Source organism: Ascidiella aspersa, chromosome 2, assembly GCF_963924565.1.
Source record: "Ascidiella aspersa chromosome 2, kaAscAspe10.2, whole genome shotgun sequence".
NCBI lineage: Eukaryota > Metazoa > Chordata > Ascidiacea > Phlebobranchia > Ascidiidae > Ascidiella > Ascidiella aspersa.
In genome coordinates this window covers 27,285,549-27,310,257 of record NC_139448.1, presented here as the reverse complement: position 1 = coordinate 27,310,257, position 24,709 = coordinate 27,285,549, and the positions used below count along the sequence as shown (strand labels likewise).

General features: G+C 38.2%; 2 protein-coding genes across 2 annotated transcripts; both read left to right on the top strand.

Annotated features, from left to right (window-relative positions):
• The first annotated feature begins 3,599 nt into the window (after positions 1-3,599).
• On the top strand, positions 3,600-7,801 carry LOC146164624 (choline transporter-like protein 1). The gene is made up of 6 exons (XM_083380772.1): positions 3,600-4,145; positions 4,724-4,856; positions 5,239-6,713; positions 6,956-7,132; positions 7,325-7,474; positions 7,628-7,801. The coding sequence occupies exons 1-6, from the start codon at positions 3,600-3,602 to the stop codon at positions 7,799-7,801; spliced, it is 2,655 nt and encodes an 884-aa protein (XP_083236898.1).
• A 9,279-nt stretch (positions 7,802-17,080) lies between these two features.
• On the top strand, positions 17,081-21,255 carry LOC146164623 (choline transporter-like protein 1). Its single transcript, XM_083380771.1, has 6 exons — positions 17,081-17,626; positions 18,205-18,337; positions 18,720-20,194; positions 20,437-20,613; positions 20,806-20,955; positions 21,109-21,255. Exons 1-6 carry the CDS (start codon positions 17,081-17,083, stop codon positions 21,253-21,255), a joined length of 2,628 nt encoding a protein of 875 aa, XP_083236897.1.
• The last annotated feature ends 3,454 nt before the right edge of the window (positions 21,256-24,709 follow it).

Below are 24,709 nucleotides of genomic sequence, written 5' to 3'. Positions count from 1 at the left end.
GAAGTTTAAAAAGGGCGTACAAAACATCCCGATTTTTTTTTTCAAAATGCCATAACTGCAAAAAGAACAACAACCACCTGTTTTACTTCTTACCAACTGAGCTAAACCATATGCTGCAATTTCGGGTTTTGACATTCAACATTTTGCACCAACGCGGGCTTCTTTTGATACGGCTTAAGTTTAAACAAAGTGGTTTGTTAGACCAGGGGGTCGGCAACCTTTTTTGCAATGCGGACCGGTTTAAAACTGAAATTTTGTCGCGGACCGGCCTTAAAAACAACAAATGTTCAGTAAAGGAAATTTACAACTTTTTTTAATGAACTAATAAAATGCATCGATATATTGTATGTACGATGAGTTAGATTTTTCAATAAAAAATACATTTTTTGATGTTGTAAACTATGTAACTTATATGGTCACCTCACGAGTGCTTCATACTTTGGGATTTTTTATAATACCAATTAACCATAAAGTATATTTAATCTAAAGTTAATGTGTTTTGAATATAAAAATACATTTAATTATTTTTTTCCCATTTTCGTTTGTTTTTCGGCCTTTCATTTACGGTTTAGGGTTTTATAAAAATTTCAATCAAGCAACTCTCCTACGAACCCGTAACGAACTCCTCCCCTTTTGGTGACGTCAAAAAGTTGGTAATAAAACTTAGTTTGTGATAATGACAACAAATAATATGACGATCCCCTACAATTACATGCTCACCAAGCGCAGGGCCTCGTAAAGCGCGGGGCCCGTGGCAGCTGCAACATCTGTTCCTATGTTGGTCCGGCCCTGGCTACACTGCTGTGGTAAAAAGCGGGTGGGTTGCATCAACCGAACTTTCGTCAATATAACTTCATCGACAAACATAATGATTTGAGACTAAAAATGATGTTTATTTCAGTATCAACATGTGCAAAAGAGCTTCAAACAGGATCTGTATTAGCAAAGTCTATATAGAAATTACAAGTTGGGCAGCTAACTTGCTCTTCGTTATAGCGACATGGACGCCATCTTGTTTCCCAAGTAACCAGACGCTTATAGTAAAAAAGTATAAATCTGTCATTTATCAAATATTTTGCTCGTTTTAAATCATTTTGATGCGTGGCATAATTAAATACCTTTCAAATAAAACATATGAAATCTAATTCTATCGTTTTTCTTCACAAACTGATCGAAATAATCAAATTAAGCACTAAAATATATTAGAGTTGAGCATAGGCTGAGCTGAAAGTGCAGAACGGTGTGGAATTTGGCGAAATTAATATATTTAGTCATGCAGACCGGAGACGAAATAAGTCATTTCACAATATGGTGGCAGTGTTAAATGTCTAGCAATTACTTAATTATAATAGGATGTTAGCAAAGCATTAAAAGATACTGTTCTTGTTGATTAACTGTAGAGTGCAGAGACACAGACCTGGAAGTTTAATACAGGATGCACACTTTCCTCCCGCTTGTATGTTTTTTCTAGTTGCTTTAATATTTGCATCTCCTTCCAAACCATTTAAAGGTGTTTAGTACAAGCTGATACCCTTTATATTTAAGTATGGTTGTATGTTCTGCACTAAATTATGCTGGCAACAGCACAAAGAGCAATAAACTAGTGGGGAATCCCGTTGATCCCAGAAGAAGCAGAAGATGGCAATTAACTGCAGCTGGTGATTGGGTTCTCACAACAAGCAGCCGTTTATGTTAGGTATGTAGGCTATTTGACAAGTAAAATATCACAAAGAATAACTAGATTGATATGTGTTAATTATTATTGAAGTTGAGAGTAAGTTTAGATATTAAATGAGCTTCATAACAAGACACATTAGCATAGAGTTTCTGGTTAGGTATAACAATTTAGTTTAATTATTATAGGATAATTTTGAGCAATTTGAGGCAAATAAAATAAATTGTGGGAAGAATTTGACATCAACTGCCATTTCAAAAGTTTTTAATGTTCCAAACTTTCCTGAAAACATTGGAAAACAACAGAAAAACTTTGTTGAAAAATTCTAAAAATGGAATGACCAGTAACTATAAGTTAACTGTTTTACAATTTAAGACATAATTGTTGGATAATTAACTATTTTTTAAATAAAAATAACCTGCACAAACAAAACTATTAATCACAGGTACAGCTATCTTGGTGGGCTGCAATGTTGACAGCATAAGTGCCGATGCTTTAAAGAAGGTTTATTTGAGAACTTGCTCCAAAAGATCACAAAGTTACATGAGGTGAAATGTTTGATATCATGCTTTGACTATGTATATTCACTTTGAAAAGCTACACTTCTGCTATAGGTGCTGAACTTAATTCAAACAATGAGTGTTTGTTAGATGCTTGGAAGCCAGTATAAAGTGGTATAAAGTTGCAAATAGTATTAGTATTTGTGAAACATGGAAAACTAATTTTTTTGATGAGTGGCCGATTAACTCAGGATGCCAGTGTTGTAAACAATTCATTCCAAAATGACTTAAGCCCAGTCAAGTCATTTGAAAAGTAACTTAAGTACAAGTCAGGTCTTTTGCAAAAAATAACAAGTCCCAAGCCAAGTCATCGCTTGCCAAAGTCAAGTCTCAGTGCAATCTTTATGAGAGCAAGTCAATTCAAGTCATATTATTGACATAAAAGTAAATTTTTAAACTACTTAAATTGGTAAATTCGTCCCATTTAAGCAACTTTTGACAAAAACACCACCAAACACAAAATACAGCAATAAAAGTGTTTACTGTGCAAAACTTGAGATAAATTTTAGTAAAAAATCCGTAATTCAACCAAGCTATTTGACAAAATGACTTAAGTCCAACTCAAGTCATTTTGGTCTAAGGACTCAAGTCAAGTCATTTGAAAACAGTGACTTAAGTCATTACCACACTGCAGGATGCCCTTAAGAATCTTTTGCCATAAGTAACAAAAATCTTTGTTTTTAATTGTTTGAAAGGTAACATATCACTTTAAATTATTCTGTATTTTCGGCCATTGTAGGTAAGAGCATTCGGCAGTACCCACCCTTTCTATAGAATAGAGTTTGTGTATTAGTAGGTAAAATTGAAATTTAGCAATGTGACCTCCGTGGGCATGCAACTGCTAATCTACCGTAGTTCGTTATGGAAAAGCTCTCCCAATTTTTACCTTTAGATTTCTGTTATTAAACGTTTAAAATTTAAAGATTTAGGTGCAGGAATTAATCATAGAGAATTAAAAACATTTTAATCTGCAAAAACTAGATACAAAGGCAATGTCAAAAACTAAGGATATATATAAATTTGCAATTCAATGATTCATTTTATTCGTTCAATATACAAACTAACCTGACTGTACAATCGCCTATATGCGAACACACATGCCTCAATTACGTCACAAAGAAAACAAAATTGGTTTATCAAAATTTTACAAGGATATGCTATTCATAGACTGCCGTTGTGTTACACGCAACGGTTTTGTCGGCATTTTGCGAATTTCTTGGCGATTTTATCGAGAAATTGTGCTCTATTGCGAATTCCAAGCGACGAGAGGTGTTTTGTGCTTTGCGTAACGTTGTTAAACCGGCGTTTCGGCAATTGGCTGCACGACAGAAGTGTGGTCGGAGGTGAAGCGACAACCTATCGACATGGGTTGCTGCTTGGGTGATAAGATCACCACAGACGTGGAGGTCCTCGACATCGAGGAGGGTCCGACGACCCCGACGCGGGTCAGAAAACCCCGCGACGTCCTATTTCTTCTGTTGTTTATCGCGATGCTTGGCGGAATGGGTTACCTGGCCTATTTCAGCATCGATAAGGGTGACTCAGGTCGATTCTTGAACGGCGTCGACTCCTGGGGAAATGTGTGCGGAAGAGAGAAGAACGTCCCTATTTCTGGGGTGCCCGAATCTGGGCGCGACCACTCGGCGCGCCCATTCCAGTTCTTGATGGCCTTCTCGGACATCAAGATGGCTCTTGATCCGAGCCAGTTGCTGAACCAGGAACGCGGACCGGCGGTGATTTGCGTGAGCGAATGCCCCACAGCAGTAGTGAGGTGCCCTTCCTTGCTGCAGCAAAACGGATACGACTTGAACGAGACGCTCGTCGACGAGCGAGTGTGTACGATGCCTTATGACGTCATACTGCCTCACCACCCGGTTCTCAACCGCTGTGTGCCTTCCCAGCTGCTACAAGTAAGTTAACTTATATGTTACAACTGCGAAGTGTATAACACAGCACGAGTATTGTTTAGTATAGTGGGCAAAGTATAATTTCTAGGTAGCTCTTCTTTTAAAAAATGAATATCACTCAAATCTTAACGAAATACGTATTACGTCACAAATAAATATAATTGTCATCATGTAATAGCACTTTTAAAATTATATTAGGGTTTTACTGCATGGTAGTGTCAATTACAAAAATCTTGTATGTTGGGTATGGTTTTTATGCTATAAGTTGTAACATACCAAGGGAGGATAGGATTGAAATTTATTGGGACAATGCTTTCCCTGTTTTTATTGATGCCCAACTTTAACTACTTTACTAGGTATGCAGTGTGTTTGAGGTGAGAAATGTAAAGGCTATCTTTCTTAAATATACTGTGGAGTTGCACGTATGTATGTATTTTTCAAGACAATTAAAACTAGTAATTACCTTATCCACTTCGTATTGATCAATTGTCATACCACGCCACATACACTAACATAAAGTTTTCTATTAAAAAAATATAATTTTCTTGTGTCAGCACTCGATTAAGTTTCTCTGAATGTAGGCTGGAGCAGCGATTGCAGGAGTTGCAGGACAAGTATTGACTCCAGAACTGACCAACCAGCATTTGGCGGAAGACGAGCTCCCCACCAGCGACAACGCTCTGCTGGCCGGCAGCCCAACAGTCCCAAGTACAGGTTGGTAGATTTTATATAGAAGCTAGACCCTGCTCTTCTTTTGCAAAGTAAGAAAAAATATAAAACCAAATAACCCATTTCGAACAAAACAAAGCACCCTCTCATTTGAAGGGCGGAAGCATAACTGCCTCGCGAAAATTTATAGGGTAAAATTTCATGTTTAGACAAATTATTATATTAAAAACGTAAGGGTTTGTAAGAAGGTTTTCATAAATAGCCATGACCATCAGATATTTAGCCCCAATGGATTTTAATTTTATTAAATCCGCGAAGTTAATTCGGGGGTGGCAAAACACCATCTTTGGGTGATCGCTAGACTCCATAATAGCATAGGCTATATCTGTATGTCACCAACTTTATATCATTGCGTGTGCTTTTACAGATTTCGTGGCCTCGATGGGCGTAATAGTGGAACAACTGGTCACCAGCTTGGTGGCGCACTGGGAAGACACGGTTTACTTGGTCCTTATCGCTCTCGCAATCTCCCTCGCCATGATTGTGCTTCTTCGGCTTTTCAGTCGCGTTGTGGTCGTGCTTATTATGGTGCTTTCCCTTTTCGGCATAACGTCTCTCACAGCTTTCTTGTGGTATAATTATGCGGCGGCGATTGGGTTGGTGAACTGCACTGACGTCGACCAAGTGTTGGAGTCAACGGCGACCTTCGTTGATTTGAGTGCCGCCAACATTTCCGGATTAAGCGCGATTGACACGAGCAACGTGCTTGATGCTTTGACGGTTTCGGCCCTTCGCGAAACGACTTATCTTCTTCCAATTTGCATCGTGGTTTCGGTGATCACCTTGTTCGTCATTACGGTAACAATTTGGGCCGGCAAGAGCTTCTGTTTGGTTATTAGTTTGTTCGACGAGGCCAGCCTAGCAATCTTTAGTATGCCTGGATTGCTCGTTCAACCGTTTTTGACCCTGACGGCAAAGGCAGCGGCGACTGGATACTTCATAGTGATCGGAGTTTATATTTTTTCGGTCCAGGTTCCAAAAATGGACGAAGACGGAATGGTTGGATTTGCGGAAGACGAGAATACTCCGTTTCTCTTTCTAGTGCTTCCGCACATTTTCGGGTGGCTTTGGGTCATGCAGTTTATATCGGGATGTCAGCAGGTGATATTGGCTGGCGCGGTCAGTGGCTGGTTTTTCAGCAAGACGGCACCGATGAAGAAAGGTTGCAAGTACTTTCCGACTCTGAAAGCGACCAAGGACCTGATTCTTTACAACCTCGGCTCGGTGGCTCTCGGTTCCCTGATAGTGGCCGTTGTGCAAATAATGAGTGTCATTGTAGGTTACATTGAGCGAAAACTAAAAAGCTCGGAAAACAAAACAGGAAAACTGCTTCTCAAATGCTTTGGCTGTTGTCTGGCGTGCTTCGAAATAGTGATCAGGTTTATCAACAAGAACGCCTACATCTGTGTGGCAATGTACGGCGACGGATTCTGCTCAGGCGCGAAGAACGCTCTCGAATTGTTGATCACTAACGCCCAGCACGTGCTGGCGCTCAACTGTTTGTCCGGATTTTGTCTGATGCTCGGCAAACTGGCGGTCGTAGTACTTACTGGAATTGTTGGTGTAAGCTGGTTCACAGTAAAGCTTGGTCAGAACGCACCGCACACAGAATACCTGGCCCCGGTCACCATAGCTTGTCTGGCGGCCTACATCATTTCTTCGGCCTTCTTTAACGTCTTCGGAATGGCGATCGACACGATCTTTCTCTGCTTTTGCGATGATCAGAAGCGCAACAATGGAGGTTCGAGGCCCTACTACTGCAGCAAGAGATTGCAGAAGTGCATGGACGGAGTAACGGAAGCGAACAAGGAAATAAATGTAACCCCAACCACATCAAGCATGGTAAGTGTTTCTCTTTTATCCCCTTGTTTAAGTTCGTTAGAGATGTTGTAGTTGAAAACATTAGTTGAATTTATGAAAAGCATCACTTATAGGCTAATTGTTAACTGTGTTTACAGCTTTATTTTATATTTTTGTTGGATAACATCTCAACATAACAAGTAATTCCTATTTTATGTTGATCAACGCAATGTCTGAAGTGGATTATTTGCCTAATTAGCTAGTGGCGATTGCTATACTTTTAGTTGTCCACCTCTCCTCGAACAATGCTTGAGCGCCCATTTGCGGCGGAAGACAAGCGTTCAGATAAGGACGAAAACAAGGAAGTAAGCCCGCGCACTCCGGATTTACTCAGTTTGACAAGAAGCAACGCGGACAACGTATCGATTATGGTGGATGCATTTGACACTTTAAGGGACAAAGTAAGTAGCCTATGACCATTATCGAAACATCGTTCACAGGGATACTCAAGAGTTCCACACATTAAAACTGAACGGATACCTTAAATTTAAGGTATAGTCTAATCTAATCTAACCCCTCGTTTGCCAATCTTCCCTTCATTTCGAAATAAGAAAAAATGAAGTTGCCCTAACCTCTTAATTATGTTGACTCAGGTGATGTACGAATTTGAAAAATCGCATCGGTGGACGAACCAACGACGACAATCCCTGACCATCAGAAGGGAACAAACCACTCCTATGATATTTCGAGCGAAATCTCTCCCAGTTTTGTGCCCTTATATCCCAACGCCGCTTCCGGGAAAGGTAAAGAAAATTCTTTGACATTTTTCGCGATACAACCTGATTTGAATACATAACAAATCACAAACAACAAACAATATACTATAAAGTTAAACTAAAACAGTTTTCTAGTAACGTATACCAACACACCCTTTAACTGAACCCTTGAATCTATAGAGCAACTCTAGATCGATACTTGTCATCGAAAAAAAACAAATAGGCGATGGCAAGATTGAGTACCCGGATGGCGTCGAGCGCCCCACCCTCACCAATGAGCATCAGGAGCGAGAGGCACCGGAGAAGCGCTATGCGCCCATTCAGAATGAGCCGCACTGCAGCTACATTGTGTAAAGCGCGCGCCCAGAAGTGCGCCGACGACCGATACGTGTTACGTGTTATTTCGTGTTTTGTTCGTCACTTGGAACTAATGTCTGTCTTTGTACACATTCAATATCCATGAGCTATCGACTCTGGCGAAATACGGTTGTTTCGTCTCGCTTGTATTTGTGCTTTCATGTTTTTTGTTGTGCTTTTGTAAAATAATAAAAGACAACAAAAAATATTATATTTGTCTTAATTGTTTTTGTAGTGCACAAATCAATTTAAATAATTGAAATAACAATAGAATTAGCAGAAATAAAATATGCCTAATACATAATGCCCAATCAATAAATGTTGTTTCTGCAATGACACTATAAACTGAATTTGGGCAAAACAAGGTCTCGATCCGCACATGTACGAAAATATTACAAATTGTCCACAAAAAAGTATCACGAAGCTTACCAATAAGCCAAAAATAAGTCTTCAAAGATTTACAAATACCTGGATTTCCTAATCAAAATAAAATAATAATTTAGGAAAAAAACTTAAATGTCATCCCAATAGTAGCCCATAGCTATATCGGCTGCACGAATGCTGAGCCGGACTCGGGTCCCGAGTCGTGTTGATGTCGTTTTACAAGAATTACGAGTCAACGTGTGACGCACCCGTAAATGCGCACAAACAATTAACTCATTTCAAATCTAGGCAACCTTTTTGCACCCCATTAACTCAGGTATTTCATTTTTAATTAGGCTTACCGTAAGTGATTTACTCAGGGGTCAAAGTTGACCTTTTGTTTACTGGAACGATGAAAAATTTTCTAACCGGAAAGCTTGAAAGTTTTAGGGAAAACGTCATAAGGTAACGGAAACACACAATAAGACCCAAAAAGCAACAACACCTAAAGCAGAAAACTCTATAAAACCATAGTATTAATACCAACGACATAATACAGCCATTACGTAATGGATTTATTTTAGGTGTTTCGTGCCAACGGTTTACGTGATTGTGATATAGTTTAATCTGATGAAATAGTGTTAATCTTTTATGCCTTAAGTACGCGTCTAAGGTAAGCGATTCCACTCTAAAACCAAAATAGATGCAATTTTGTTAGTTGCATATTACCACACCGTTCGGTTCGAGAACACCACGTTTCTTAAATTACTTTGAAATCTATTCAGCCCAAAAGCGAAAAAAAGGGATATTCTATAATTTTTTGCGTTGTGTGACTCATAACTGTACAGTTTAATTTGTGTTAAATCATAATATAAATGCCGTTAGTTCGAGCAATATCGAAATCCTTTTTGTGTCATATGCGTCACGTATCCTTTTAATTGAAGTTTTGCCAATTTAAAACTAATCAACCTAAATATTTATTTTTATACGCTTAAATAAACAGGATTTTAGCTTCATGTTTGCACGCGAGTTCGTTCGAGAAAAAAAAAGTGTTTTTAACTTTGTGACGTCATTAAAATGCCTCCAACTTAAAATATATACCCTGAAACTGTTTTCGTAGTGGTTTTATGTAGTGGGCCTTCAATAGCTCCGAAAAGTAAACTTTGGGTCGCAACAAAAAAGTTTGCCGACCACTGGTTTAAACGATTCTTGCTTCTTATTTACCCTATTATTTTGCTTATTCACCTCTATATTTGGTAATTTCTACAGCTACGTAAACCTGAACGGCACATTCGATATTAATTATTATGTTCCGTCGACATTATAACATGCGGACTTAGTAGGTGCACAAACCGTTTTCGTTGATAACCAATCCTGTAACAGTTGAAGTGTTCAACATTCAACCAGGCAAAATCGGTCAACATTTAAATGGAATTGAACTGAAGGTGTTACTGTCATGCCCAAATTTGTCCGGCCAAAATCGGTTTGGTCCGGCCGATCGATTTTGGTCGTAATCAAGCGCGAAAACTGGTCCGGTCGGATCGATTTTGGTGTTGGAACAGCCGCTAAAACAGATCTGGCCGGACCAGTTTTGGCCTAGCCGGACCTGTTTTACCGGCTGTTCCAACGCCAAATTGATCCGACCGGATCACTTTTGGCCCCGGACCAAATTTCGCGTTACATTACAAGTTGGAAGATATCTCAAAATTGTACTAAAAGCACATTACCAATTTCTCCTCCTTGGAATACATTTGAAAACCTGGAATCAAGTTTGTAAACAAGACATTTCGTCGGGCTTTGTTTAATTTAATACAGATGCTCAAAAAAGTTCAAGAACCCCTGACTTAACAAGTTAGACATAAAAGAAGAAAGCTACTTTACCCAAGGCGTGTCTTTTCATTAAGTTGATATTATTATCCTGTTTGGACAACATAGTTCTCTTAACTATTTACTATAGCAGCGTTTCTCAACCGGTGCGCCGCGAGAAATTGGGAAAAAATGTTACAAAAATTCTGTACTGTTTTAGAATATGCGACTAAAAGTGGATTCCAGCAATAAGACCTAAATTAGAATAACATCAACATCGGAATAAAACACAGTTCGGAATAAGATAAAAAAAGGACCAATAGATTACATACCCAAACCCCTATCGGACCAACAGTCCTGTTTCAAAACAGCGTCTACAAACACCGCCGTTTAAAAAACATGGCCCTTATAAGGCGGTGGCGGTGCCTAATCGTTTTATATCCATTTCCTGCACATGATGATGTTATTTAGGCCACTTGGATCTTATACCGATAATGTATTGGGTTTTATTATGGCGTTGGTCAATTCGGGAATTCAAAATTCAAAATTAAAATGACATATTCCAACATTTGAATAGTTTAAAATTGTCAATGCAGAATCAAATTGCAAACACTCATCCACAGATAAAATTAAAGCTTTTCTTAAAAAAATAGGGATTTGAAGAGAGAAAGTTAAATTAGGCTATTTAGAGATGATTCTTCAATTAAAGATGACCATTCAGATTTATCTTTTTCAATAAAGGACTATGTTTGTAAATAAACTCTAGTCACTATTTTCTGTGAACAAACACTGTGCAATATGACTGGATTCGTAGCCCCTATTGAAGTTCCAAGGGTTGACGCGCCTAACGTCAAACAGAGGCAACCAATGCAGTACCAAAACAGCAGCGCCCTAACGGCATTTTAAACTAGGGCACCCAAACGTCGACACCAAAACGGCCGATGTCAAGAAGATGTCCCTTAGCCGTCCAAGGCCATAACCTGTTTTTACTGTTTTGGGCGATATTTTGTCCATTTAGGTCTTATTCCGTTGAATTTTGGATTTATTGCGAGTTAGATGTTGTTGCTTTGGGGGCTTATTCTGTGTTTCCATCTAACTAACATACCGTGTGTTTTCATAATTTGCAACATAAAAGGCCTATTTTAATTTTTTTTCTTTTTATTTAGGCCTGTCTTATTAAGCACATTGTATTTTAAAACAGGGCTGTGGAGTCGGAGTCAGATTTGGGACTCTACGTACCGTAGTCGATTTGTTTTGCTAAAGTAAACAAAATATCGTTTTTTTGGTAAAAAAAACAAAATATCCAAACAAAGTTAGCAGTCGACTCGATCGTCAGGTGCGCCGCCGCGTTTTGAAAGGTTTACGAGTGCGCCCTAGAGTGAAAAAGGTTGAGAAACACTGTACTATAGTATGCCGAGACTTACTACTGCATATAACGTACAATTCCCCTTTAACTGTAATCTTCGGGTAATAAAAAGTTACATTTATGTGCGTCCATAACACTCTTTTGGACATCTTTTTTGTTTATTTATTTTAAACGACATGAATAGGTGAAAATAATATTTATTACGCCAAATCAAAACATTTTTTTAAAAACACAAAAACAATTCGAGCAAGAATTAAATTTTGGGGGTTCCTTTCGAAAAGAAAGGATCCTTTGCTGCGAATCGTTTCCTTTAAGTTTGCATCTAAAAACTTATAAAACATAAAACTTTCAAAACAAATATTGTAAATTAAATGTAGGCCTATATATATATGACTCACTAGTGGTACTTGCTGTTCTAACATGTTTTGTGGTTTATCCTATTTTAGCAAAAATTGTCATCTTTAAATTAAATAAAAATAAGGAAACGTCCTAAAAGTTCTATAGTTGAATGTAGAATAATGACTTTCGACATTACCATTACTAGTCAATACTTTGATGTAGGTCCATCATTTCTTTTGCGATTAAAAAATAAATCATTTCATAATAGTTATAGCGATTATCGCTGCAAGTTTTGCAGGAATAAAGTATCTTACACAGTTTATCTTAAATTGTATAACTCTAATAGTAAATTTAAATACAAAAAAAAATTAAATTAAAAATTCTTTAGTACATACCCCAAAGATAGTATAATAACGCATTATCTTCCCTTTTTTTCCAAATGTAGTGCTGAAATGCTAAAATAGATAAAAACTTTTTTTTTGCATTTTGGAACACGACTACAAGGGATTTACAGGTGGTAAGCGAGCAACTTAACCGTCGTGTGTATGCTTATAATGTATAGGCTAGGAAGGGTATGGAAATCAACGAAAGTTTAGTTTATGTTGCTATCGCAAGTTATTGTATCTAATGTAACATCGAATATACAATCGTTGCTTTATGGGTTGTCAAATTGGCCATACAAGACATATGTTGTATATTTGTGCGCAGTTTATAGGCTATATACAATATATGGATGCAATGACCTATGTGAATTAATTGGTTTAGGTGCCAATAAGTCACTTGTTTCTAAATGACTTGACTAAGACTGGAGTCATTTACGCAATGTCTTGACTTAAGCTACGGTGCTTATGTAAATACATTTAGCACAAATGTTGTTAAAAATGACTAAACATTGGGTGATTTGTAAATGACAATATACAACTTGAATGTTTTGACAATATACTAAATCTTAAATGATTTGTTTTGGCTTATATATAGGCTTTAAGAAACTTGCCATCGGTTTTTACCAAGAAAAGAACAGCAAGAAGAAGGAAAAAAATAGTCAACTTGTTCATGATTTCGGCTTCAGTTTACTAAAAAAGAAATCGTTAGCGGGACACTTTCCAATATTCCATTGTAATAGGAATAAGCTAAAACTACTACTGTATATATTGGCAGCAGTCGATGTCAGTAATAAAATACCTTTACAGGAACTTAATATATAAATACTTTCTAGTCAACTGCAAAGCGATATAAAAACCTAATTATTAAAAGATTTGGACAAGTGTGACCTGTCGTTGAATTTACAAGTTGTGGAAAAGTTCAATTCCTAAGAAAGTTCAATTCCTAAGTCAGTAAATTAGACGATCCTGTATGTATAACACAAAACGCACACGAATTAAAACAAAAACACACGAATTTAAAGCTGTTGGAACACGCAACCTCAACTTAACAAATTATGCCGGTTTTAATTTTAGTGTAACAAACATCAGTCTTAAGAAATTCAGTTTAGCCCTGCAGTTTTCCTGCAAAAATTGTGTTAAGCAGCACAGGGCCCGTATGCAGCAGCGTTCGCAATCAATCATGGATCACAAGTGTTTCTCTCTTTCAACTTGCGTCACACCAAAAATAAATAAAAAACGGTTTGTGGCACACTTTCTACAAAACTAAGTTGTTGTAAAAGTCTATTTTGAACATTTTAACGTGAGATAGGTGTGCTTTAGTAAATCGAATTGAGACGATCGTTAGGCAAGAAGTTTTTCTGAATTTTTTGCTCTTTAAAATTGCAAATTTGTCTCAACTATTCCGTTTTTTACTTTTTGGAAGTTTAAAAAGGGCGTACAAAACATCCCGATTTTTTTTTTCAAAATGCCATAACTGCAAAAAGAACAACAACCACCTGTTTTACTTCTTACCAACTGAGCTAAACCATATGCTGCAATTTCGGGTTTTGACATTCAACATTTTGCACCAACGCGGGCTTCTTTTGATACGGCTTAAGTTTAAACAAAGTGGTTTGTTAGACCAGGGGGTCGGCAACCTTTTTTGCAATGCGGACCGGTTTAAAACTGAAATTTTGTCGCGGACCGGCCTTAAAAATAACAAATGTTCAGTAAAGGAAATTTACAACTTTTTTTAATGAACTAATAAAATGCATCGATATATTGTATGTACGATGAGTTAGATTTTTCAATAAAAAATACATTTTTTGATGTTGTAAACTATGTAACTTATATGGTCACCTCACGAGTGCTTGATACTTTGGGATTTTTTATAATACCAATTAACCATAAAGTATATTTAATCTAAAGTTAATGTGTTTTGAATATAAAAATACATTTAATTATTTTTTTCCCATTTTCGTTTGTTTTTCGGCCTTTTATTTACGGTTTAGGGTTTTATAAAAATTTCAATCAAGCAACTCTCCTACGAACCCGTAACGAACTCCTCCCCTTTTGGTGACGTCAAAAAGTTGGTAATAAAACTTAGTTTGTGATAATGACAACAAATAATATGACGATCCCCTACAATTACATGCTCACCAAGCGCAGGGCCTCGTAAAGCGCGGGGCCCGTGGCAGCTGCAACATCTGTTCCTATGTTGGTCCGGCCCTGGCTACACTGCTGTGGTAAAAAGCGGGTGGGTTGCATCAACCGAACTTTCGTCAATATAACTTCATCGACAAACATAATGATTCGAGACTAAAAATGATGTTTATTTCAGTATCAACATGTGCAAAAGAGCTTCAAACAGGATCTGTATTAGCAAAGTCTATATAGAAATTACAAGTTGGGCAGCTAACTTGCTCTTCGTTATAGCGACATGGACGCCATCTTGTTTCCCAAGTAACCAGACGCTTATAGTAAAAAAGTATAAATCTGTCATTTATCAAATATTTTGCTCGTTTTAAATCATTTTGATGCGTGGCATAATTAAATACCTTTCAAATAAAACATATGAAATCTAATTCTATCGTTTTTCTTCACAAACTGATCGAAATAATCAAATTAAGCACTAAAATATATTAGAGTTGAGCATAGGCTGAGCTGAAAGTGCAGGACGGTGTGGAATTTGGCGAAATTAATATATTTAGTCATGCAGACCGGAGACGAAATAAGTCATTTCACAATATGGTGGCAGTGTTAAATGTCTAGCAATTACTTAATTATAATAGGATGTTAGCAAAGCATTAAAAGATACTGTTCTTGTTGATTAACTGTAGAGTGCAGAGACACAGACCTGGAAGTTTAATACAGGATGCACACTTTCCTCCCGCTTGTATGTTTTTTCTAGTTGCTTTAATATTTGCATCTCCTTCCAAACCATTTAAAGGTGTTTAGTACAAGCTGATACCCTTTATATTTAAGTATGGTTGTATGTTCTGCACTAAATTATGCTGGCAACAGCACAAAGAGCAATAAACTAGTGGGGAATCCCGTTGATCCCAGAAGAAGCAGAAGATGGCAATTAACTGCAGCTGGTGATTGGGTTCTCACAACAAGCAGCCGTTTATGTTAGGTATGTAGGCTATTTGACAGGTAAAATATCACAAAGAATAACTAGATTGATATGTGTTAATTATTATTGAAGTTGAGAGTAAGTTTAGATATTAAATGAGCTTCATAACAAGACACATTAGCATAGAGTTTCTGGTTAGGTATAACAATTTAGTTTAATTATTATAGGATAATTTTGAGCAATTTGAGGCAAATAAAATAAATTGTGGGAAGAATTTGACATCAACTGCCATTTCAAAAGTTTTTAATGTTCCAAACTTTCCTGAAAACATTGGAAAACAACAGAAAAACTTTGTTGAAAAATTCTAAAAATGGAATGACCAGTAACTATAAGTTAACTGTTTTACAATTTAAGACATAATTGTTGGATAATTAACTATTTTTTAAATAAAAATAACCTGCACAAACAAAACTATTAATCACAGGTACAGCTATCTTGGTGGGCTGCAATATTGACACCATGAATTGCCGATGCTTTAAAGAAGGTTTATTTGAGAACTTGCTCCAAAAGATCACACAGTTACACGAGGTAAAAAGTTTGATATCATGCGTTGACTATGTATATTCACTTTGAAAAGCTACACTTCTGCTATAGGTGCTGAACTTAATTCAAACAATGAGTGTTTGTTAGATGCTTGGAAGCCAGTATAAAGTGGTATAAAGTTGCAAATAGTATTAGTATTTGTGAAACATGGAAAACTAATTTTTTTGATGAGTGGCCGATTAACTCAGGATGCCAGTGTTGTAAACAATTCATTCCAAAATGACTTAAGCCCAGTCAAGTCATTTGAACAGTAACTTAAGTACAAGTCAGGTCTTTTGCAAAAAATAACAAGTCCCAAGCCAAGTCATCGCTTGCCAAAGTCAAGTCTCAGTGCAATCTTTATGAGAGCAAGTCAATTCAAGTCATATTATTGACATAAAAGTAAATTTTTAAACTACTTAAATTGGTAAATTCGTCCCATTTAAGCAACTTTTGACAAAAACACCACCAAACACAAAATACAGCAATAAAAGTGTTTACTGTGCAAAACTTGAGATAAATTTTAGTAAAAAATCCGTAATTCAACCAAGCTATTTGACAAAATGACTTAAGTCCAACTCAAGTCATTTTGGTCTAAGGACTCAAGTCAAGTCATTTGAAAACAGTGACTTAAGTCATTACCACACTGCAGGATGCCCTTAGGAATCTTTTGCCATAAGTAACAAAAATCTTTGTTTTTAATTGTTTGAAAGGTAACATATCACTTTAAATTATTCTGTATTTTCGGCCATTGTAGGTAAGAGCATTCGGCAGTACCCACCCTTTCTATAGAATAGAGTTTGTGTATTAGTAGGTAAAATTGAAATTTAGCAATGTGACCTCCGTGGGCATGCAACTGCTAATCTACCGTAGTTCGTTATGGAAAAGCTCTCCCAATTTTTACCTTTAGATTTCTGTTATTAAACGTTTAAAATTTAAAGATTTAGGTGCAGGAATTAATCATAGAGAATTAAAAACATTTTAATCTGCAAAAACTAGATACAAAGGCAATGTCAAAAACTAAGGATATATATAAATTTGCAATTCAATGATTCATTTCATTCGTTCAATATACAAACTAACCTGACTGTACAATCGCCTATATGCGAACACACATGCCTCAATTACGTCACAAAGAAAACAAAATTGGTTTATCAAAATTTTACAAGGATATGCTATTCATAGACTGCCGTTGTGTTACACGCAACGGTTTTGTCGGCATTTTGCGAATTTCTTGGCGATTTTATCGAGAAATTGTGCTCTATTGCGAATTCCAAGCGACGAGAGGTGTTTTGTGCTTTGCGTAACGTTGTTAAACCGGCGTTTCGGCAATTGGCTGCACGACAGAAGTGTGGTCGGAGGTGAAGCGACAACCTATCGACATGGGTTGCTGCTTGGGTGATAAGATCACCACAGACGTGGAGGTCCTCGACATCGAGGAGGGTCCGACGACCCCGACGCGGGTCAGAAAACCCCGCGACGTCCTATTTCTTCTGTTGTTTATCGCGATGCTTGGCGGAATGGGTTACCTGGCCTATTTCAGCATCGATAAGGGTGACTCAGGTCGATTCTTGAACGGCGTCGACTCCTGGGGAAATGTGTGCGGAAGAGAGAAGAACGTCCCTATTTCTGGGGTGCCCGAATCTGGGCGCGACCACTCGGCGCGCCCATTCCAGTTCCTGATGGCCTTCTCGGACATCAAGATGGCTCTTGATCCGAGCCAGTTGCTGAACCAGGAACGCGGACCGGCGGTGATTTGCGTGAGCGAATGCCCCACAGCAGTAGTGAGGTGCCCTTCCTTGCTGCAGCAAAACGGATACGACTTGAACGAGACGCTCGTCGACGAGCGAGTGTGTACGATGCCTTATGACGTCATACTGCCTCACCACCCGGTTCTCAACCGCTGTGTGCCTTCCCAGCTGCTACAAGTAAGTTAACTTATATGTTACAACTGCGAAGTGTATAACACAGCACGAGTATTGTTTAGTATAGTGGGCAAAGTATAATTTCTAGGTAGCTCTTCTTTTAAAAAATGAATATCACTCAAATCTTAACGAAATACGTATTACGTCACAAATAAATATAATTGTCATCATGTAATAGCACTTTTAAAATTATATTAGGGTTTTACTGCATGGTAGTGTCAATTACAAAAATCTTGTATGTTGGGTATGGTTTTTATGCTATAAGTTGTAACATACCAAGGGAGGATAGGATTGAAATTTATTGGGACAATGCTTTCCCTGTTTTTATTGATGCCCTACTTTAACTGCTTTACTAGGTATGCAGTGTGTTTGAGGTGAGAAATGTAAAGGCTATCTTTCTTAAATATACTGTGGAGTTGCACGTATGTATGTATTTTTCAAGACAATTAAAACTAGTAATTACCTTATCCACTTCGTATTGATCGATTGTCATACCACGCCACATACACTAACATAAAGTTTTCTATTAAAAAAATATAATTTTCTTGTGTCAGCACTCGATTAAGTTTCTCTGAATGTAGGCTGGAGCAGCGATTGCAGGAGTTGCAGGACAAGTATTGACTCCAGAACTGACCAACCAGCATTTGGCGGAAGACGAGCTCCCCACCAGCGACAACGCTCTGCTGGCCGGCAGCCCAACAGTCCCAAGTACAGGTTGGTAGATTTTATATAGAAGCTAGACCCTGCTCTTCTTTTGCAAAGTAAGAAAAAATATAAAACCAAATAACCCATTTCGAACAAAACAAAGCACCCTCTCATTTGAAGGGCGGAAGCATAACTGCCTCGCGAAAATTTATAGGGTAAAATTTCATGTTTAGACAAATTATTATATTAAAAACGTAAGGGTTTGTAAGAAGGTTTTCATAAATAGCCATGACCATCAGATATTTAGCCCCAATGGATTTTAATTTTATTAAATCCGCGAAGTTAATTCGGGGGTGGCAAAACACCATCTTTGGGTGATCGCTAGACTCCATAATAGCATAGGCTATATCTGTATGTCACCAACTTTATATCATTGCGTGGGCTTTTACAGATTTCGTGGCCTCGATGGGCGTAATAGTGGAACAACTGGTCACCAGCTTGGTGGCGCACTGGGAAGACACGGTTTACTTGGTCCTTATCGCTCTCGCAATCTCCCTCGCCATGATTGTGCTTCTTCGGCTTTTCAGTCGCGTTGTGGTCGTGCTTATTATGGTGCTTTCCCTTTTCGGCATAACGTCTCTCACAGCTTTCTTGTGGTATAATTATGCGGCGGCGATTGGGTTGGTGAACTGCACTGACGTCGACCAAGTGTTGGAGTCAACGGCGACCTTCGTTGATTTGAGTGCCGCCAACATTCCCGGATTAAGCGCGATTGACACGAGCAACGTGCTTGATGCTTTGACGGTTTCGGCCCTTCGCGAAACGACTTATCTTCTTCCAATTTGCATCGTGGTTTCGGTGATCACCTTGTTTGTCATTACGGTAACAATTTGGGCCGGCAAGAGCTTCTGTTTGGTTATTAGTTTGTTCGACGAGGCCAGCCTAGCAATCTTTAGTATGCCTGGATTGCTCGTTCAACCGTTTTTGACCCTGACGGCAAAGGCAGCGGCGACTGGATACTTCATAGTGATCGGAGTTTATATTTTTTCGGTCCAGGTTCCAAAAATGGACGAAGACGGAATGGTTGGATTTGCGGAAGACGAGAATACTCCGTTTCTCTTTCTAGTGCTTCCGCACATTTTCGGGTGGCTTTGGGTCATGCAGTTTATATCGGGATGTCAGCAGGTGATATTGGCTGGCGCGGTCAGTGGCTGGTTTTTCAGCAAGACGGCACCGATGAAGAAAGGTTGCAAGTACTTCCCGACTCTGAAAGCGACCAAGGACCTGATTCTTTACAACCTCGGCTCGGTGGCTCTCGGTTCCCTGATAGTGGCCGTTGTGCAAATAATGAGTGTCATTGTAGGTTACATTGAGCGAAAACTAAAAAGCTCGGAAAACAAAACAGGAAAACTGCTTCTCAAATGCTTTGGCTGTTGTCTGGCGTGCTTCGAAATAGTGATCAGGTTTATCAACAAGAACGCCTACATCTGTGTGGCAATGTACGGCGACGGATTCTGCTCAGGCGCGAAGAACGCTCTCGAATTGTTGATCACTAACGCCCAGCACGTGCTGGCGCTCAACTGTTTGTCCGGATTTTGCCTGATGCTCGGCAAACTGGCGGTCGTAGTACTTACTGGAATTGTTGGTGTAAGCTGGTTCACAGTAAAGCTTGGTCAGAACGCACCGCACACAGAATACCTGGCCCCGGTCACCATAGCTTGTCTGGCGGCCTACATCATTTCTTCGGCCTTCTTTAACGTCTTCGGAATGGCGATCGACACGATCTTTCTCTGCTTTTGCGATGATCAGAAGCGCAACAATGGAGGTTCGAGGCCCTACTACTGCAGCAAGAGATTGCAGAAGTGCATGGACGGAGTAACGGAAGCGAACAAGGAAATAAATGTAACCCCAACCACATCAAGCATGGTAAGTGTTTCTCTTTTATCCCCTTGTTTAAGTTCGTTAGAGATGTTGTAGTTGAAAACATTAGTTGAATTTATGAAAAGCATCACTTATAGGCTAATTGTTAGCTGTGTTTACAGCTTTATTTTATATTTTTGTTGGATAACATCTCAACATAACAAGTAATTCCTATTTTATGTTGATCAACGCAATGTCTGAAGTGGATTATTTGCCTAATTAGCTAGTGGCGATTGCTATACTTTTAGTTGTCCACCTCTCCTCGAACAATGCTTGAGCGCCCATTTGCGGCGGAAGACAAGCGTTCAGATAAGGACGAAAACAAGGAAGTAAGCCCGCGCACTCCGGATTTACTCAGTTTGACAAGAAGCAACGCGGACAACGTATCGATTATGGTGGATGCATTTGACACTTTAAGGGACAAAGTAAGTAGCCTATGACCATTATCGAAACATCGTTCACAGGGATACTCAAGAGTTCCACACATTAAAACTGAACGGATACCTTAAATTTAAGGTATAGTCTAATCTAATCTAACCCCTCGTTTGCCAATCTTCCCTTCATTTCGAAATAAGAAAAAATGAAGTTGCCCTAACCTCTTAATTATGTTGACTCAGGTGATGTACGAATTTGAAAAATCGCATCGGTGGACGAACCAACGACGACAATCCCTGACCATCAGAAGGGAACAAACCACTCCTATGATATTTCGAGCGAAATCTCTCCCAGTTTTGTGCCCTTATATCCCAACGCCGCTTCCGGGAAAGGTAAAGAAAATTCTTTGACATTTTTCGCGATACAACCTGATTTGAATACATAACAAATCACAAACAACAAACAATATACTATAAAGTTAAACTAAAACAGTTTTCTAGTAACGTATACCAACACACCCTTTAACTGAACCCTTGAATCTATAGAGCAACTCTAGATCGATACTTGTCATCGAAAAAAAACAAATAGGCGATGGCAAGATTGAGTCCCCGGAGGGCGTCGAGCGCCCCACCCTCACCAATGATTCAGGAGCGAAAGGCACCGGAGAAGCGCTATGCGCCCATTCAGAATGAACCGCACTGCAGCTACATTGTGTAAAGCGCGCGCCCAGAAGTGCGCCGACGACCGATACGTGCTACGTGTTATTTCGTGTTTTGTTCGTCACTTGGAACTAATGTCTGTCTTTGTACACATTCAATATCCATGAGCTATCGACTCTGGCGAAATACGGTTGTTTCGTCTCGCTTGTATTTGTGCTTTCATGTTTTTTGTTGTGCTTTTGTAAAAGAATAAAAGACAACAAAAAATATTATATTTGTCTTAATTGTTTAATTGTAGTGCACAAATGAATTTAAATAATTGAAATAACAATAGAATTAGCAGAAATAAAATATGCCTAATACATAATGCCCAATCAATAAATGTTGTTTCTGCAATGACACTATAAACTGAATTTGGGCAAAACAAGGTCTCGATCCGCACATGTACGAAAATATTACAAATCGTCCACAAAAAAGTATCACGAAGCTTACCAATAAGCCAAAAATAAGTCTTCAAAGATTTACAAATACCTGGATTTCCTAATCAAAATAAAATAATAATTTAGGAAAAAAACTTAAATGTCATCCCAATAGTAGCCCATAGCTATATCGGCTGCACGAATGCTGAGCCGGACTCGGGTCCCGAGTCGTGTTGATGTCGTTTTACAAGAATTACGAGTCAACGTGTGACGCGCCCGTAAATGCGCACAAACAACTAACTCATTTCAAATCTAGGCAACTATTTTGCACCCCATTAACTCAGGTATTTCATTTTTAATTAGGCTTACCGTAAGTGATTTACTCAGGGGTCAAAGTTGACCTTTTGTTTACTGGAACGATGAAAAATTTTCTAACCGGAAAGCTTGAAAGTTTTAGGGAAAACGTCATAAGGTAACGGAAACACACAATAAGACCCAAAAAGCAACAACACCTAAAGCAGAAAACTCTATAAAACCATAGTATTAATACCAACAACATAATACAGCCATTACGTAATGGATTTATTTTAGGTGTTTCGTGCCAACGGTTTACGTGATTGTGATATAGTTTAATCTGATGAAATAGTGTTAATCTTTTATGCCTTAAGTACGCGTCTAAGGTAAGCGATTCCACTCTAAAACCAAAATAGATGCAATTTTGTTAGTTGCATATTACCACACCGTTCGGTTCGAGAACACCACGTTTCTTAAATTACTTTGAAATCTATTCAGCCCAAAAGCGAACAAAAGGGATATTCTATAATTTTTTGCGTTGTGTGACTCATAACTGTACAGTTTAATTTGTGTTAAATCATAATATAAATGCCGTTAGTTCGAGCAATATCGAAATCCTTTTTGTGTCATATGCGTCACGTATCCTTTTAATTGAAGTTTTGCCAATTTAAAACTAATCAACCTAAATATTTATTTTTATACGCTTAAATAAACAGGATTTTAGCTTCATGTTTGCACGCGAGTTCGTTCGAGAAAAAAAAAGTGTTTTTAACTTTGTGACGTCATTATAATGCCTCCAACTTAAAATATATATCCTGAAACTGTTTTCGTAGTGGTTTTATGTAGTGGGCCTTCAATAGCTCCGAAAAGTAAACTTTGGGTCGCAACAAAAAAGTTTGCCGACCACTGGTTTAAACGATTCTTGCTTCTTATTTACCCTATTATTTTGCTTATTCACCTCTATATTTGGTAATTTCTACAGCTACGTAAACCTGAACGGCACATTCGATATTAATTATTATGTTCCGTCGACATTATAACATGCGGACTTAGTAGGTGCACAAACCGTTTTCGTTGATAACCAATCCTGTAACAGTTGAAGTGTTCAACATTCAACCAGGCAAAATCGGTCAACATTTAAATGGAATTGAACTGAAGGGTGTTACTGTCATGCCCAAATTTGTCCGGCCAAAATCGGTTTGGTCCGGCCGATCGATTTTGGTCGTAATCAAGCGCGAAAACTGGTCCGGTCGGATCGATTTTGGTGTTGGAACAGCCGCTAAAACAGATCTGGCCGGACCAGTTTTGGCCTAGCCGGACCTGTTTTACCGGCTGTTCCAACGCCAAAATTGATCCGACCGGATCACTTTTGGCCCCGGACCAAATTTCGCGTTACATTACAAGTTGGAAGATATCTCAAAATTGTACTAAAAGCACATTACCAATTTCTCCTCCTTGGAATACATTTGAAAACCTGGAATCAAGTTTGTAAACAAGACATTTCGTCGGGCTTTGTTTAATTTAATACAGATGCTCAAAAAAGTTCAAGAACCCCTGACTTAACAAGTTAGACATAAAAGAAGAAAGCTACTTTACCCAAGGCGTGTCTTTTCATTAAGTTGATATTATTATCCTGTTTGGACAACATAGTTCTCTTAACTATTTACTATAGCAGCGTTTCTCAACCGGTGCGCCGCGAGAAATTGGGAAAAAATGTTACAAAAATTCTGTACTGTTTTAGAATATACGACTAAAAGTGGATTCCAGCAATAAGACCTAAATTAGAATAACATCAACATCGGAATAAAACACAGTTCGGAATAAGATAAAAAAAGGACCAATAGATAACATACCCAAACCCCTATCGGACCAACAGTCCTGTTTCAAAACAGCGTCTACAAACACCGCCGTTTAAAAAACATGGCCCTTATAAGGCGGTGGCGGTGCCTAATCGTTTTATATCCATTTCCTGCACATGATGATGTTATTTAGGCCACTTGGATCTTATACCGATAATGTATTGGGTTTTATTATGGCGTTGGTCAATTCGGGAATTCAAAATTCAAAATTAAAATGACATATTCCAACATTTGAATAGTTTAAAATTGTCAATGCAGAATCAAATTGCAAACACTCATCCACAGATAAAATTAAAGCTTTTCTTAAAAAAATAGGGATTTGAAGAGAGAAAGTTAAATTAGGCTATTTAGAGATGATTCTTCAATTAAAGATGACCATTCAGATTTATCTTTTTCAATAAAGGACTATGTTTGTAAATAAACTCTAGTCACTATTTTCTGTGAACAAACACTGTGCAATATGACTGGATTCGTAGCCCCTATTGAAGTTCCAAGGGTTGACGCGCCTAACGTCAAACAGAGGCAACCAATGCAGTACCAAAACAGCAGCGCCCTAACGGCATTTTAAACTAGGGCACCCAAACGTCGACACCAAAACGGCCGATGTCAAGAAGATGTCCCTTAGCCGTCCAAGGCCATAACCTGTTTTTACTGTTTTGGGCGATATTTTGTCCATTTAGGTCTTATTCCGTTGAATTTTGGATTTATTGCGAGTTAGATGTTGTTGCTTTGGGGGCTTATTCTGTGTTTCCATCTAACTCTAACTAACATACCGTGTGTTTTCATAATTTGCAACATAAAAGGCCTATTTTAATTTTTTTTCTTTTTATTTAGGCCTGTCTTATTAAGCACATTGTATTTTAAAACAGGGCTGTGGAGTCGGAGTCAGATTTGGGACTCTACGTACCGTAGTCG